Source organism: Salvelinus fontinalis, chromosome 5 (assembly GCF_029448725.1).
Source record: "Salvelinus fontinalis isolate EN_2023a chromosome 5, ASM2944872v1, whole genome shotgun sequence".
NCBI classification, from domain to species: domain Eukaryota; kingdom Metazoa; phylum Chordata; class Actinopteri; order Salmoniformes; family Salmonidae; genus Salvelinus; species Salvelinus fontinalis.
The window spans coordinates 57066261-57084414 of record NC_074669.1 but is presented as its reverse complement, the minus strand read 5'-3'; the positions used below and the strand labels follow the sequence as shown (position 1 = coordinate 57084414).

General features: G+C 46.8%; 1 protein-coding gene across 11 annotated transcripts in view; it reads right to left on the bottom strand.

Moving 5' to 3' along the window:
- Positions 1-360: 360 nt before the first annotated feature.
- gab1 (GRB2-associated binding protein 1) overlaps positions 361-18154 on the bottom strand; it is a 61231-nt gene continuing 43437 nt past the window's right edge. For 3 of the 11 annotated variants that reach the window (XM_055923998.1, XM_055924000.1, XM_055923999.1), the window contains 10 exons: positions 15099-15315; positions 14631-14729; positions 13505-14175; positions 12246-12340; positions 11677-12022; positions 8971-9060; positions 7279-7372; positions 6782-6899; positions 3181-3309; positions 361-2469 (listed from right to left, as the gene is read on the bottom strand). In XM_055923998.1, the coding sequence (XP_055779973.1) occupies positions 2311-2469; positions 3181-3309; positions 6782-6899; positions 7279-7372; positions 8971-9060; positions 11677-12022; positions 12246-12340; positions 13505-14175; positions 14631-14729; positions 15099-15315 (2018 nt within the window). In that variant the 3' untranslated portion in view covers positions 361-2310. Of the gene's footprint in view, positions 2470-3180; positions 3310-6781; positions 6900-7278; positions 7373-8970; positions 9061-11676; positions 12023-12245; positions 12341-13504; positions 14176-14630; positions 14730-15098; positions 15316-18154 lie in introns of those variants that run through there. The other 8 variants (XM_055924001.1, XM_055924002.1, XM_055924003.1 and 5 more) reach the window with 8 other exon arrangements.

The following is an 18154-nucleotide window of genomic DNA, read 5'->3' as shown; positions in this document are numbered from 1 at the left end:
AGAATGGCACAATTTAGTACAGCACATCACTGTGCGTGCATTTCTCATTCCTCTATAGAAATGTCTGTGGTCCAGAGTAGGCTGGTGTGAGGAGCTACAGGAGGACGGGCTCATTGTAATAGCTGGAATAGATGGTCAAACACAAACCATGTTAGACTCCATTCCAATTTTCTCATTCCAGTCATTATAATGAGCATGTCCTCCAGCTCCTCCCACCAGCCTCAGTGGGTGGGACTTCCTGGCCTTTATTCTTTTCATTTATCTTTCCTCTGTCATTGTTTTCCTCCCTATAGTACGCCAACATTTTTTTAAACATAAGTGACATACTGTAGGGTGTAGGTGACAAACAGACTCAAAAGGTTGTTTTTATTTAGTTTACTTTCAAATGGAAATGTTTCTCTTTTGATTCATTCAAAAAAAGATAAAAGCATCAACGTTTTGCAGTTGGTCTCGAGACAGACAAAGCTGCAATGGGATGGTGAGAATTAAGTAGTATGGAAATGACAGTACAGGCACAGTTTTTCAATTCAAATGATACATGCTGGAATAGTTGGTGCAAATATATACAGCAAAGACTAATTCTCCTGGTAAAACATGCTTAGGACTTGAGAGAAATGGGCCTGTGTTCATGAAGCATCTCAGTGTAAGTGTGCTGATCTAGAATCAGTTGTTTTGCCTTTTACAATGACTAAGATTACATGAACAGTGGAGACCTGATCCTAAACCAGGGCCAGGTTCCCATCATTAGAACCGTAGGATCCTATGGTTCTAACAATGAATTTAGCCTTAAGATGCTTTCGGGAAACCGGCGTCTGCACTCCTACTCAGACACTGTGAATAGGGTCCCTGGAAAGTTAGTAAAGCCAATAGTCGTCATGAAAAAAAAAACACTACGATTCTGAAGTATTTTCTTTTTAGGTAAAACATCACAAATTCTCACTATTTACAAATACATATCAAGTAAAGTAGATCGTAAGGCATACATACATACATACATCAGATCCCAGAAGGTGTGTGTGTGTGTGTGTAAATCCTCTTGAAATAAATTAAAACCTAAGAGAGATAAATGAAATCGACACGCCATCACAATAATAAACTCCTGAAACAAATTGACTGGCGCTCGTTGAGAAGGCATTTTCAACAGCACTTTGCTCTATAGCATCAAATCTGTTGGTTTATAGATTATTACTTGGACATCTATCGTTGAGATAACTCAAAATAAATTAGAAATGGAAATAGCTGTTATTAGTATTTGAATGAGTACCTGATTTCTCTCTTCTATAAACCTACGTCTGACACCGTTGCATAACTCACAGAAAGTGTCGGGTGAGCTTCCCGTTAAAAGCGGTCACAGTTGATTCTGTCATTTCATATCACATGTCCCGATACCATCTCGGAGAGGCGTATAGAATTCCACCCTGCAGAATTACCACACACCGTATATAGTGTTGAATAAAGGACACTTTCTGTTTATATACATAACACTTTGTACAGTCTTTTTGTTTTGCAAATGTCAAGCCGTTTCCTCTTCCACTAAACGAGGATTTAAAACATTTCTCAGTCGATTAAATGACGTTGTTTCAGTGAATCCAAACCTTTGATTGAGCACTTGGTCAGTTGAAAAACTTACTTGTATTCTATTTTCTTGCATTCACAACAAGTCTTTCACTAAGAAAACCTAGTTCTCTCTCTTACAATGTTTTGGATAATGTTAGACCTGTACAAGAGAAAAATGGCCCAATTTCCTACCAGCAAAACTAGGCAACCTTGGCAGTAAAGTATTAAGTAGACACTAAGCATTCTGATTCTGAGAGATGACTCATTGTCTCCCAAAACAGACTCCAGACAGTGTCCCACAGTGTTGTGATTTAATCATAAAGGAAATGTCTTTAAGTCTTCTCCTGGTCATTCTCCAACCAACTAGAGGAAAAATGTCAACTGAAATCCACCATAAGTGGCAGTAAGTGTTCCAGACTCCAAGTCTTTGTGGATGTGGTCATGTCTTTACAGAGTCCCCATATCAGGCAGGTGAGGACTGCATCAATCAAACCTACTTGCATTCAGCTTATTCCTGGCACATACCCCCTGTCTGCCACAGAGGGGCGCTGTGCTGTCGCTGTTCTGTCCTCAGACTGACTGATGGCAGTGTAAACTAAAGACAGTTCAGAGACCCTGGAGGTCCGCCGGCCCCTTCACTTCGGCACTAGGAGTCTGGAGGAAGTGGAGGAGGTGAAGGCCGGGGACCGCGCCCGGGCTTGGAGTAATGTCTGCGGCCCAGCAGCGTGGGGCTGTAGCTGGGTGAGCTGGGGGTCACTTGGGCCCTTTGGTGGAGGTGTCTGTCTCTGTGGACTGGCGTCCGTCGTTCCAGGCCTCCCGGGTGCTCTTGAGGGCCTGCGTCCGCTGCTGGTCCACCACCACGTAGTCCACCCGCTCATCTGACACCGCCAGACCAATCCCATTACTCTTCTTCTGGAGAGGAACACAGACAGGTCAGTTTCAATAGTTTGTGTGTGTGAGTGAGTGAGAGAGTGAGTGTGTATGTGAGTGAGAGAGTGAGTGAGTGTGTATGTGAGTGAGAGAGTGAGTGAGTGTGTATGTGAGTGAGAGAGTGAGTGAGTGTGTATGTGAGTGAGAGAGTGAGTGAGTGTGTATGTGAGTGAGAGAGTGAGTGAGTGAGTATGTGAGTGAGAGAGTGAGTATGTGAGTGAGAGAGTGAGTATGTGAGTGAGTGAGTGAGTATGTGAGTGAGTGAGTGAGTATGTGAGTGAGTGAGTGAGTATGTGAGTGAGTGAGTGTGTATGTGAGTGAGTGAGTGAGTATGTGAGTGTGTATGTGAGTGAGTGAGTGAGTATGTGAGTGTGTATGAGTGAGTGAGTGTGTATGAGTGAGTGAGTGTGTATGAGTGAGTGAGTGTGTATGAGTGAGTGAGTGTGTATGAGTGAGTGAGTGTGTATGAGTGAGTGAGTGTGTATGAGTGAGTGAGTGTGTATGAGTGAGTGAGTGTGTATGAGTGAGTGAGTGTGTATGAGTGAGTGAGTGTGTATGAGTGAGTGAGTGTGTATGAGTGAGTGAGTGTGTATGAGTGAGTGTGTGTGTATGAGTGAGTGTGTGTGTATGAGTGAGTGAGTGTGTGTGTGTGTGTGTGAGTGTGTGAATGAGTGTGTGTGAAAGAGGTCTCACCTTCCGTGGTGGGGTAGACTTGCCGGGGTCCAGGTCTAGGTCCAGGTACTCCACCTGCTTGTCTCCCTTGGGCTTCACCATTGGGCTGCTCCCCCCGTCCGCCGTCATGGACGCACCCAGCTTCATGTTCTAAGCAAGGGAGACACCATGTTACAGTGGAGATAGGGGGATGATGACACTCACAGAGCATGATTAAATGTTAGTGCTACACTCTAGGAGTGGGAAAGAGGAGTGGTAGTACAGCTACAATGGAGACAGAACTGGAACGGTCTACTATTAAACATACATTAAGGTATTACGCAAACTTCAAGTCACGTCAGCATATACACTACCACTGCAGACCGTGTCTGAAATCTTAGTGGGTTTTGGGGGGAAATTACACCACAACCCACGCCATGCAGTGAGAGCATAGGCTCTATGGGCATCTCCGGTTAGGCTCCAAACTGGCAACCCAGGCAGCTTGTCTAACCACACTTGGCAACCCGTCTCACCTCCTCTACGGTGTCAAGGCCCTCCATCTCCCTCTTAACAGGGGTGATGGGGACAGTGCAGTAGAAGGACTCCTCTCTACAGAGACAGCAGGGAAAGGTCAGAGGTCAAACAATAACACAGGATGTACTGAGAGGGGGAGGAAGAAGAGAGGGACTAGGAAAAAATATGAGTGAAAAAAGCAACAGGAAGTAAACATTAGGTAAAGGCGAAGAAACGATAAGGGAAAACACATCAATAAAAAGGTCATAAAGACCTGGAAAACAAACAATCAAGCAGACATACTATACAGGAAATTACCCATTTTGTTGTTGGTGAAGTTATCCAGTCAATTTAGTATAGTTAAGATAATTTCCTTTAGGAGATAACGGAACAACGTTAAACAGTGATTGTGCTCTTCAATTTATGACTTCCACCGGGAAAATATATATTTATAAAAAAATAGATTTAGGACATTTCTGCTGTATTCAGACAGATTAGAAACAGTGGGAAGACGAAACAGCGGTGAGACAAAGAGGGAAAGGTGGAGACAGAAATCAAACCCTGGTCGCGTTCACGTGCCTACACAACCAGATCATGGAGCCTGAGCCAGGGAAAATCATTTTTATCTGACCAGTCAACAAAAAGGGTCCTTGAGAACTGATGGAAGAAAAACACAAGAAGAAAAGAAGAAGCAAAAAAGAGATGTCCACCAGATGGACTGAATAATGCAGGGGGAAGGAGATGTCCACCAGATGGACTGAATACCTGCAGGGGGAAGGAGATGTCCACCAGATGGACTGAATACCTGCAGGGGGAAGGAGATGTCCACCAGATGGACTGAATACCTGCCGGGGGAAGGAGATGTCCACCAGATGGACTGAATACCTGCAGGGGGAAGGAGATGTCCACCAGATGGACTGAATACCTGCCGGGGGAAGGAGATGTCCACCAGATGGACTGAATACCTGCCGGGGGAAGGAGATGTCCACCAGATGGACTGAATACCTGCAGGGGGAAGGAGATGTCCACCAGATGGACTGAATACCTGCCGGGGGAAGGAGATGTCCACCAGATGGACTGAATACCTGCAGGGGGAAGGAGATGTCCACCAGATGGACTGAATACCTGCAGGGGGAAGGAGATGTCCACCAGATGGACTGAATACCTGCAGGGGGAAGGAGATGTCCCCCAGATGGACTGAATACCTGCAGGGGGAAGGAGATGTCCCCCAGATGGACTGAATACCTGCAGGGGGAAGGAGATGTCCACCAGATGGACTGAATACCTGCAGGGGGAAGGAGATGTCCACCAGATGGACTGAATACCTGCAGGGTGATAAGAGTGAACGCGCAAACGAAAAAGACAAAAAAGCAGGATGACAAGTGATGGAGGGGGAAAGAAGAGGAAGAAAATAGAAGTGTTGAAGAGGAGTCCTTCTGTGGCAACCATCGATTTCTCCATAAAAGATGAGGTTTGGGAGGCCGAGGAGGATGATAACGGACTATGACTTTTAATAGGTATACTATACTATACTAACATGGGAAATTAGAAACGAGAAACGTCGACTCATCATTTCAATATCATCACACTAACAAAAAACAGTAGTATATTTTGAAGTGAAGTCAAACTACACTATAAACACAAAAGTATGTGGACACCCTTCAAATTAGTGGATTCGGCTATTTCAGCCACACCTGTTGCTGACATGTGTATAAAATCAAGCATACAGCCACGCTATCTCCATAGACAAACATTGGCAGTAGAATGGCCTGACTGACGAGCTCTGTGACTTTCAACATGGTACCATGATAGGATGCCACATTTCCAGCAAGTCAGTTCATAAAATGTCTGCCCTGCTAGAGCTGCCCCGGTCAACTGTAAGTGCTGTTATTATGCAGTGGAAACGTCTAGGAGCAACAGCGGCTCAGCCACGAAGTGGCCACGAAGTGGTAGGCCACACAAGCTCACAGAACGGGACCGAGTGCTGAAGCGCGTAGGGCGTAAAAAAACATCTATCCTCAGTTGCAACACTCACTAGCGAGTTCCAAACTGCCTCCGGAAGCAAGGTCAGCACAAGACCTGTTCGTCTGGAGTTTCATGAAATGTGTTTTCATGGCCGAGCAGCTGCACACAAGCCTAAGGTCACCATGCACAATGCCAAGCGTGGGTTGGAGTGGTGTAAAGCTTGCCACCATTGGACTCTGGAGCAGTGGAAACACATTCTCTGGAGTGATGAATCACGCTTCACCATCTGGCAGTCCAATGGACAAATCTGGGTTTGGCGGATGCAAGGAGAACGCTACCTGCCCCAATGCAGAGTGCCAACTGTAAAGTTTGGTGGAGGAGGAATAATGGTCTGGGGCTGTTTTTCATGGTTCTGGCTAGGCCCATTAGTTCCAGTGATGGGAAATCTTAATGCTAATGCATACAATGAAATTCTAGACCATTCTGTACTTCCAACTTTGTGGCAACAGTTTGGGGAAGGCCCTTTCCTGTTTCAGCATGGCAATGCACCCGTGCACAAAGCGAGGTCCATACAGAAATGGTGTCTCGAGATCTGTGTGGAAAACTTGACTGGCCTGCACAGAGCCCTGACCTCAACCCCATCGAACACCTTTCGGATGAATTGGAATGCCGACTGCAAGCTAGGCTTAATCGTCCAACATCAGTGCCCGACCTCACTAATGCTTGTGGCTGAATGGAAGCCAGTCCCCCGCAGCAATGTTCCAACATCTAGTGGAAAACCTTCCCAGAAGAGTGGATGCTGTGATAGCAGGAGAGGGGGACCAACTCCATATTAATGCCCATGATTTTGGAATGAGACGTTGGAAGAGCAGGTGTCCACATACCTTTGGTCATGTAGTGTATTTAAATTATTCTGCATACTGATGTTCTATGGATATTCAGCCCACTAAGATATGCCATCAGACAAATTACATTGCAAATGGTGCACTTTACCATGAATAAAAAAATATATATAATTGAATTGTAATACATTCCATTGGCTATTGACTATGTGGAACATTAGCTTATTAATGTGACAAGTTTATTTTTTTAAATGTACATAAATCATTGTATGATTTAACATGAATATTTTAGAAGAGAGTAGTTGAGGACGTGTGTTACATACTAGTTCGTCTGCCTTAGAGACCATGGCTACATAATTCTCATCACAGTCCTCGGAGTCGGTGCTGGAGGCGGTGCTATGCACCGAGGGAGGCCTGGGGGGCATGGGGAACCTGGAGGGACTGAGCAGCATCACACACACTGTTGAACACACCGTCGGTACACACACAAATAGCAGCAGTGCCTGCAGAGTTCCCTGCAGATTAAAAATGACACACTGGAAAAAGACAAAAAGCTAATTTCTAAGCCATGACTACTTGACATGTTATGAGGTGACTAAAGTCATGCGTGGAGGGTTAGTGTTCTGATAGAATAACAAACCTATAGTCACATGCAGTAGAAAGGAATTCAACTAAGTTGACACTGACCTAAGGTCAGCTTTATGTTTTACTCCTAAATGGTTAGGATGCGGTGTGCGACAATAATCCTAGATCTGTGCCTTAGGGCCACTTTGACCCTGAGCTGCTGAAGAGGTGAAAGGTCAAGGGGTAAGACACTTACTCCCGAGCAAAAGACCTGGTGACAGGCGAACGGACGGGCGCCGATGACTCCTCCCACTCAGGTAGGGGCTTGATCTCCAAAGGGGCGGGCTTGGCTGTAGAGGGGAGGGGCAAACACCCCCGTCAATCTCTCTCATCACGTACCATCATTGCAACACAATACATTCCACCATACAAACGGTGGTGGGGAGGTAGGCTTTCATTTGGCCAACAGAGGTCCCTAAAAGCCACAATACCTCCTTGCAAGACTAAAACTGTAGGCTAGATTCCAATATGAGAAGTTGAGTGTAATACAAAAATGTAATCAATTGGTTATAGGTTTATAGAGCAGGTCCACATTTAATGTCCACAGCCAACCGTTCCCGCATGGTTAACGTAACAGAGCCCAGTCTGGCAACCCGGGTGCTATAGAAACACATTCAGCATAGCTCCCTCAGCCTGGCTAGAAAACACCATCTGGTGCTGCAGTCTACAGAACAGCAGCACTAACACTGCTCAGCCTACAGTACAGCACTAAACACCCTTCATGCAAACCAGACATATATACACACACACAACCACAATTCTGAACAGAACATAAAGGGAAAATATCATTCATTGTACCTGAGCAATTTTTTTATTTTTTATTTTACTGTTATTTTACCAGTTAAGTTGACTGAGAACACGTTCTCATTTGCAGCAACGACCTGGGGAATAGTTACAGGGGAGAGGAGGGGGATGAATGAGCCAATTGTAAACTGGGGATTATTAGGTGACCATGATGGTTTGAGGGCCAGATTGGGAATTTAGCCAGGACACCGGGGTTAACACCCCTACTCTTACGATAAGTGCCATGGGATCTTTAATGACCTCAGAGAGTCAGGACACCCGTTTAACGTCCCATCCGAAAGACGGCACCCTACACAGGGCTTTGTCCCCAATCACTGCCCTGGGGCATTGGGATATTTTTTAGACCAGAGGAAAGAGTGCCTCCTACTGGCCCTCCAACACCACTTCCAGCAGCATCTGGTCTCCCATCCAGGGCCTGACCAGGACCAACCCTGCTTAGCTTCAGAAGCAAGCCAGTAGTGGTATGCAGGGTGGTATGCTGCTGGCTTAATAATAAACTTTCTTCCATTACAAATACAATAAAGAGCACATGATAGAATTACATGTTGAAACAGGAGCATGCCAAAAAGTGTTAAATACAGGAGGTAGTTGGTTAGAACAGTCCATCACTGGTGTGTTTGTGTGTGTCAGTAACCTAACAATCAATTACTGTACTGGTGTAATACATTAACGCTATTGATTACTTTGAATATGTGGGCTTGAGATTTGGTTGGTGGTGCGGTACACTAGTACACTAACAACGTGCTCCTATGTACTGGAGATCTTCCACTGGACAACAATAACATTCCTGAGATATGATCTTTCCACCATTTCCTGAAGAAGCCTGGAGGATAATATCTCTAGGGTGTTGGTGCGGTTCAAAAACGTGTTATGAGAACAAAATGTGGAATCAGAAACGACAACTGAACAGAAGAGGGGCCCGCTGGTCCAGGAGTTAGTTGATTGGATGAGACAGGATACCACGTGATGTCACAGGTCACAGGAGAACATTCAGAGGCATGCGTTGAGTTCAGACACGTTCGGAGAGAATGAGAGATGAGTATTCAGAACCAAGTTTCAGGCGTCGTTGTTTGGTAGTACCTACCCTTGCGTCGTCTTGGGAACTCCCCTACGGTCTGAGAGTCGGTTCGCTCTAAACCAACCCCCTTTGCTCTTATTATTTTAGGACTCTGACCTGATTGGTTAAAAAAGAAGACTTTTCACATTACCATCATTTATAAAACGATGACATCATTGTAACCCCTATTTTAATAAAACCCTGCCATGCAAAGCCGACAGATCAACAGACTTTGTTGAGAGACAACACACTACTTCCACCATACCATTGCTTCGTCCCCATTGGTGTATACACAGTATAGACAGGGCCATCGCCATGGCAACAGCTGACGCTAACATTTCCCATCATGCACCTCACTCCACGCAACATGGTTGTGACTAGAGGGAGTACGGCTACGACCGGAAGGGACTTTTTATAGCAGGTTAGGAGAGCATTTCCTCTAACCCTAACCCTTTTCCTAACCTTAACCTATGTCTCCTAACCTGCTGGGTCAATTCTCCGAACCAGCTTTGAAAAACGAACTTCCGGTCGTAGCTGTACTCCCTCTAGGCACAACCCTGGAACATGGCTGGCCTCAACAGAGACTTGACAACAACACACACCAGTATGAGCGTGGAAGACCCACTGAGGTGAGTCATTATGAGTGCAACAACACATCCACAACAGCAGGCAATAAAAGCGCACATTTATCTGTACACCAGCAGACTGACGGTATAACCTTATGTATAACCCTCACTATAGCCAGAAAACACAGCATACCCCAGATAAAACCATGGCAGACATTTATAATTGACCGCATAACAGAGCCATAAGGAAAGTGAATGAATGAAGCTACTTGTTGGCATTGACCACAGATGCTTCAGCCTCACAAGACCTCGCATACAGAACCAAACCAAGCAAGAGAGGCCCAATCCCAAAGTGACCCCTGGACCCTATTCAATTGTGGAGATCTGAGAGGAATTGATTTTTTAAAGCAATATGGTCAAACTTCCACCAAGTGCATAGGGTCTAGCGGTCGATTTGATTTGGGATTTGTACCAGAGCCAGCGAGCCAGAGGGAAGGCTAGAGAGATTAACCCTGAAACCAACAGAACACAACAGCCCTACAAGAACACACAGGCTGGACAACAGTGGTCCCAAACTCAGCAGGTGGATAGCAGTGGTGGTTAGGTGAGGACAGAGAATGCATTGAGATGGAAGTTTACGGTGATGGCCCATGGTTATGAAAACTCAAATTAAAAAAAAGTAACTGTATGCCTATCCCTTAGTCGCCGTAATAAGGACCCCGTGACTACAGTAACATTCCAGTCTAACATGTCCTTGCACTGAACAACTCACATTCAGCACCCCATGATGACACCATGGAAGACACTGGAAAGAAAATAACCAAGAGTCATTGATCTGAAAGTTACAGCTCTAAGCCGTGAATAGAGGGACTGACTTCAGGATGTCTACCATTGACAGTGACTGGTAATGACCTCTGCTTCGGGTCTGCCTCCCCTGTGGGATATTCAAATCCTTCCCGCTCGAGATTGAAATGTCCCCTGGTGGGTCAGGAGGGGGTTGTTGATTCATCAAAGAGGCCCTTTCAGAAGGGGGGGGGGTGGGCACGACAATGGGGACAGAGGTGACCGCTCTGGGCTCCGGGCGCTCCATGGTGATGGTGGCCCAGGCCGGTCACCCCCCCAAAGCCCCAGAGAGGGCCCCCTGAAATCAGGGACAAAAGTCCCTTTGAATGGGGTGAGGGGGATAGAACATGAGGAGAGCAGGCTAACCTAAAAGAGAAGGCTGAGAGGAGGGTGGAGGAAGCTTTGTCTAGAACACTGCCTACATTGAGGAGAAAGGTCTAGAACACTGCCTACATTGAGGAGAGAGGTCTAGAACACTGCCTACATTGAGGAGAGAGGTCTAGAACACTGCCTACATTGAGGAGAGAGGTCTAGAACACTGCCTACATTGAGGAGAGAGGTCTAGAACACTGCCTACATTGAGGAGAGAGGTCTAGAACACTGCCTACATTGAGGAGAGAGGTCTAGAACACTGCCTACATTGAGGAGAGAGGTCTAGAACACAGCCTACATTGAGGAGAGAGGTCTAGAACACTGCCTAAATTGAGGAGAGAGGTCTAGAACACTGCCTACATTGAGGAGAGAGGTCTAGAACACTGCCTACATTGAGGAGAGAGGTCTAGAACACTGCCTACATTGAGGAGAGGAGCAAAGGGTGAGCCACAACAATTTGCACCCCTGTCTGATGCCATACAGGAATTGTACAGTGACACATTCTGAAGTGTTGTACTTAAGCAATAAGGCACCTCGGGGGCACCTACGGGCTGTTCTTACGCACAACGCAATGCAGAGTGCCTGGATACAGCCCTTAGCCGTGGTATACGGTCTGACATACCACGGCTTTTAGCCAATCAGTATTCAGGGCTCGAACCACCCAATTTATAATTCAAAATAATGCAATGGTAATCTGCCTTTCATAACCATGAGCCAGCACATGTAAATGTGTGTGAGTTAGAGTTGAATGCCAGGATGTAGAGACGTTGAATGCCAGGATGTAGAGAGACGAGCAGTTGTGAAAACGTTGATGCAACAGCAGATAAAGACAAACGTACCAATATTCTCTCTCTCTCACACACCGCTTTACACCCCCATTCCACTTCACAGCCACACCCCTTCACCCCCTCAGCCATCCACCCATCCTCCCTGCCCCCCTCTCCTCCCTCACCTTTGCGGTCCGGTTTGAGGTTGCGGTCCACGGGCGGGGGCTGACAATCGCTGATGAGCATGGGCCTGCGGGGTGGGGTATTGGGGCTTGAGCGAAACCCCATGTGGGCCGGCGGGGGAACCTGCTTGCCCAGGGAGAACTCTATGGTGCCCGGGCCCGGGGTCATGGGGACATAGTTGGGTTCCATGATGGGTTCACAGCCCGACAGGCTGCCGGAGCGGTGGTGGGACGGGGAGTTGGCGTTCATGGGTACGTAGTTCTGGTCAACTTCCTCCATGGACTGGCTGCCCACTGGCATCATGCCTTTGTTTTTCTGGAGTGGGGGGGGGGCAGAGAGACAGGCAGGCTACATGAGGGCATAGACAGACACAAGACAAAAACACGTACACACACACACATGAAAAGTAGTAAGAGCATGCAAGCTTCCCTTATCTTAATCTGCACCTTAGTACACTTCAAAACTCCATAGTCATAATAGTCCAATACTTGGAAGGATCAGTATCAATGTGAGAGGTCCTTTACGTTGATAGTTTTAAACTGATTCAGGAGCATGTCGTGTAAAGACTGACCAAGTAGCTGTTGAAGCTTTCGTTGAAGTCAAACGAGCAGCTCTTGTCAGAGGGAAACGTCCTAGGGATATCGTAACAGTCCTGGGAGCCCACATCTGCAACAAACATGACAGAACATTTAAAACCAGCGTAAACACAACATACCTACAGTATAGTAGTCTAGGTAGGGCTTACAGCAGTATGAATCAAAATGGTGTTAAATACTAAATAATAAGGGAATACAAATGCACCATTGGAACCACAGTAAGTGTTGAACGGGGATATGCGAAGTCCGTCTGTCATCTCGGCACTAAGGCAGCTGGACTATAGTTGCCGTTCTTGCTCTGGTCATCATGTGTAACTTCACACTAACGGATTTCAGAAGGAGTTCAGACAAACAGGATGATGGGACTTGGAAGGTCGCCATACTCTAAAGCCAAGGCAAGCAAAGCCTTCTCTGGTACACAAACGACTAGACAAACTGGGAATCCCGGGACAATTGCAAAATGTCCTTGTGTTAGTTTAACAGACCTGTTTCATGTTAAATGATAGGAACAGACTTGGACCGGATGTAGCTGGGCATAATGTTTTATCTTGAACTTTAACCTCAGATGCTTTTTTGGTTGTGTAAATGATTGTCCTTTAACAAGAAAAATATTATTATATATTTTTGGGGAGGGGAGGGCAGGGGTTATTACCAGAGGCCACCACCAGAGGGGGTGATGAGGAGAGAGCCTCAGTGTTGTTTCTCTATTGCTAGTAGAAAAAAATGGGTTGGGAGCATCGACTGTACATAGAGGTTGGGACTGAGGCACCAAACTGCTTTCTCCTAAAGTCTGAAGTACGTGTTGTCTGTCTGCATGGTAACCGAACACCACTAATACTGCTACACCAGATGTCCTTGGAGGCAAGGCAGTCTTCAGCTGTGAAAAAGTATTTGTAATTAGCCATTCAAAAACACATCTGTCGCGTCAAGATAATTATCCTGGAGGATTAGACACTTGCTTTGCGCTGCAGATGATAGTGTTGGCTGACAACAGTACACACCAGCCATGTGTTATGAACATCCTGTCGTTGCTAGCTAGTGTATTTAGCCTTTATAATGATGCACACATATATATCACTTAGCCTCATGATCAGTGAAAGGATGTGGTACCCTGTCACTTAGCAAAAAGTGAGAGTGAAATGGAATGCTCGTGATCAATTATATATGTTTCTCATCTATTTGACAGGACTAATAAATCAGGAACAATGAATCAAGATCAATCGATGAGACATACCTTTCCTGAGGCGTGATGAGTCCATGGTGCCGATGGTGTTGCTCCTCAGGGCCTTGTTCCCGGCGCTGGTGGGCACGCAGTAGTTCCCGTCCGTCTCCGACATGGAGCGCGGCACACAGTACGTGTCCGTGGGTGAGCGCTCCGCGGGGGGTGGCGGGTGCCCCGGGGTCAGGGAGCTGAGGGAAGGCTTGGGGGGCCGGGGCGGAGGCATCCCATCCCCACCCTCAGACCCACCACTCGCTGGACCTCGAGGCACCTGATAGGTACAGTTACTGCCTGGTGTGGGAGGAATATCGTAGCTAACCGACAGGTTCCTCATCTGAGTCTCCACGGAGGCCTTCCGCGAGGGAGCGTTGAAGACGTAGAGCTCCGGGGCGTCGCCGTCGACCGGGACGGGGGGCGAGGAGGCGGAGGCCGACTTGGGAAGGAGCACAGTGTCCTGGGAGTAGGAGCGGGGGAGGTGGTAGAGGCTGGAGGAGAGGTCGCCTCCGCGAGAAGGCGGAGAGTCATAGATGGAGGAGGCGGAGGAGGGGTGAGGGGGCAGGACAGAGGAGAAGAAGCCGTTGGCGTGCTTAGAGGAGGAGCTAGTGGAGGTTGGCGTGCGGTGGGCGGGGACGTTGTCATTCAGGTCCGTCTCCGACGAGGTCGACTTGGAACACTCGGCGTGGGCTCTATGGCAACGGCACAGATATATAAACATCAGAAGGCTGAATGGTGTGTGAACATTTCACACACACTTCAACATAGATTAGTGATATGGGTTACATCAACAGATCCACCAATAACTCATAGAGGTCCACTGGATATGTTGTTGAGCAGATCTTATTGAGTTGGAGGTTCAGTATAATAATCCATGTTTCATCCTGTGGATCATTTCACAACATGCAGGGTCAAACACTGCACTCTCCTTTGCCAAAGGTCGATTGACATATTAAGTTATTAATGATCACTTCTCAAACACATCAATCCCAGAGGTAAGTGCTGGGTTAGTTTTGTGTGCATTTACAATGTGTGTGTATGTGTGTGTGTCTACATGTATATGTGCATGTTTATGAACCTGTGTGACTTTGTGCACAAGTGTGTGTGTGTGTATCACTCCACACTAGACAGGCTGCTCCAGACTCACTGATTAACCTGGGGAGGAGAAGGAGCCCCTTTGCTCTCACACTCCTCTAGGAGGAGGTACTCCTGGGGGAGAGGAGTAGGGGGTAGAGGAGTCACAGAGCTACACCACCACACACAGAGAGGAGGAGAGAGTCAGAGAACCACATCAACAAGAGAGAAGAGGCACTGAAATATGGACAACATATAGAGACAAGAGGCCTACTAAAGCACACAAGAGGAACCGGGGGGGGGGGGAGTCAAGCAAGAGAGGGAGGGGGGGGAGCGGTGCGGGGGGAGGCTAAAGACGCCATACTTAAATATAAAAAAAAATATGTATTTAAAAAAACAAGTGACACCAACCTAAAGTACATTATAACATGAGACAGATGGAGATTAGATGTCAGAGAAACACAGAGAGAAATGTCACAACACCTCTCCACTCTGTACCAATGGCAGCACTGCACTGTCATATCATGGATCCCACACCCACCTGTTGGGCTCTGGCTTCTTGCTCTCACAGTTGACCAGCCACAGGTAGTCCTGGGGTTCGTCCAGGCTGGACTCTGAGTCCAGGTGGCGCACGCTGACCGGCTGGTATGGAGGGGGCACGTTGGTCAGCATGGCTGGAGGACCCCCCAGGCCAGGGTGAGGGGGCGTGTCCACCACAGAGCCACCGCTGGCCGCCTGATGGGCAGCCTTTGCCGCTTCTGTGGTGAAGAAAGAGGGGGGAGGGAAGGAGAAGAGGGGAGAGAGTCAGAACATCTGTGCATTGTACACCGGAGTTAGGACAATGTTGTTGAGAATGCTTCCATGCACAACAGTTATTTCCGAAACGTACATGTCCTGTTGTGATAATATTATAGGTGTTTGTATGGTTAGATTTCTGACTTGTTTGTGTACAGAAAACAGTATAACGTTCTATAAAAGCACTACAGAGCAGCGGGAATTGTATACCGAACACATGACTGAGATACCGCAAGATACATCCAGTACAAAACAGGTGATGAGTCAGACTTGAAGGACACATTGTACGTACACAGGCATGCATGCACATTCTCTCTCTCACACACACACACACACACCTGTGAACCACGCAAATACTGACTTTCACTAGACTTTCAAATCTTCACAATCAATGATTACGCATGAGAAATACAACCATGAAATTAAAACGTAGCATTACATGTACAATACAGTTTGATGGAATCTACTGAGGGAAATATAACAAACCCAAATGCTTCCTTTCTTCCTACAGCTATTGTATCTGCCAATGTTATTCACACCATTAATACTGAGCTGTATTTTTATCCAAATCTATGTTTTGCCTTTTGAATCCCAACCACGGCCAGACAGCATTTCCTCAAGGTCTCTGCCTTGTCCTTCTCCATGTAGGTCTGTGTGGACACTGTGCTTGGTTGTGCTCTATTCATAACCTACTCTCTGCCTGCATTACTCCCCGCCTACACTTCTCAGTGTACGCACACGCACCGTCTTTGAGTGGCTCCCTAAGTGCTCAAGGATGCGCACCCTGAGATGACAGCTGCTCTCTGAATCCCTACTCTCTTCTCTCTTACCTCATCCCATCCCGCTCTTCCTCTCCTCCACTGTTTTCTCCTGTACACCCTCTCCCTCAATCGCGCCCCAATCAGTCACTATTCTCCTGCTTTATCCTGTGCACTCTCCCTCAATCACTCCCTATACATTGCATCCCTTCATCTCTTCTCCCCATTCCCCTCTTCAGTTCTCTCCCTCCCGCTCTCCCCTCCTACTCTCACCATCCCCTTGTTTTTCTGTCTTACGTGCTGATTCACCCAGACAGCAGGAAAATCCCTTTCCTCCTTAGTCTCCCCATCCCACACCGCTGGTTTACAGCCCTGCTGATCCAGCCCCCTCCACTCGCTGACATTTCCCCAGCCACGGTGCCCCCTCGCCTGGGCGCGGGAGTGGGCTGAACTGTCCCCTCTTTGTTTGTGCTGTATGATCAGCGAACGAGACTTCGCGAGGCACAGAGAGCAGTAGCCAAGGTCCCTCTGCAATATGAGAGCCACACCGCTCGACCACAGAAATCTGCATGGGTATTAAGACAAACTTGCTGCTTGAAACCATAATAAAGTCAACATTCCAAAATGGCCCCATAGATAAGCGATACGTTGTGGTTGACGTTACACTAGAACAGGGAGGGTAGGATACAGCCACAACACAGGAAGGAGTGAAGCTGACCTTGTTGGAGACATGGTCTCCCCATTGTCATAGATGTAGTGGGTACTGCTGATATCATAGTCCAGGACATTTCTCCTCCACTAGGGCCTCTAAATGGTTCCCTAACATTCTGATTAAACCCACATGCATTACAATAGTGAGTTTAGATTATAGGGTCCATTTCTGCAACTCAACCACGGCCTAAAATTAACACGCACCAGCTGCAAAATGCAGGTAGATTTTGGCATTGGTTTTGTTTCATAGCTGGTAAATGAATCGCACAAAGTCAAAGAACTACGAATCATATACAGCCTATTGCAACACTGCCTGGGCTGGAGGCTGTGCGCACCTGAAGAGTGAAAGATTCATTTTTAGAAGCGCTACACACAGGCATAAACGTTGGTCTAATTTACAGAAAAATGTAAGTCTACTGATGTGAGACTTTGTCCTTGTGTTTCTTGGTCATTTACATTGTTTTGTTCACAAGCTAGGTTGTTTTTCTATGTTTGAATTTCAACAGCTAGAGAGGACAAGACAACTCTTCTACTTGTCAGACTCAATCTCACAGGCACAAACATGAAGACTGGAGTCGCGTTACCACAGTAACCCACGCTCTTAAAGGGACATGTGAACATTTGTCTCATCTGTGATATTTTGGTTAAAAATGTAATTAATATGCCACATTACTTTTTACTAGTAATAAATGTATTGTTTTTAGAAACATTACAAAGCATGCTCATCCGTTTTGAGTGGCTGGTAGATTTTTCTATATAAAAAAATTGAGGTAATTTTAGGCCCTGAACTCGACAGTACCTCCCATGTCAGCTGAGGGGGAAGTTCAGGTCCGGAGGCACCTGTATGTGGCCCCCACTGATGACGGTGGGAATGGACGTAGAAAGAGGAACTCTAAATAAACCACAATTCTGGTTTGGTGGGCCCCACCCACTCGCTTTTCCCTGAGTAAGTGCGAACGAAGTAACGAATGTGAGAGAACAAATGAGAAGGAGAACAAATGAGTGACAGAAAGACCGCGAGAGAAAACAAACTAGAGAGCAACTGAGAAAGGGGGAACAATGAAGGTAGAGAAGGAGAGAAAGTGGCAGTGGGGCTCAGCTTAGGGGGGGAAGGGGGCACAATGCTTTAATTAAACAGTACAGGGAAACATGTGGTAACGTGAGCCCACCTGAAGACACGGCTCATTAGGCCTCATTAAGCCTGTGCTGGAAACAAAGGCCACTTGGCACACCGTGTCCAAACCTACACTACACCAGGATATGATCATTATGTGAGAGTAATATGTGTGGGGAAAGAATACCGTTTCCTCATTCATATTACTGTTCTGTTGCA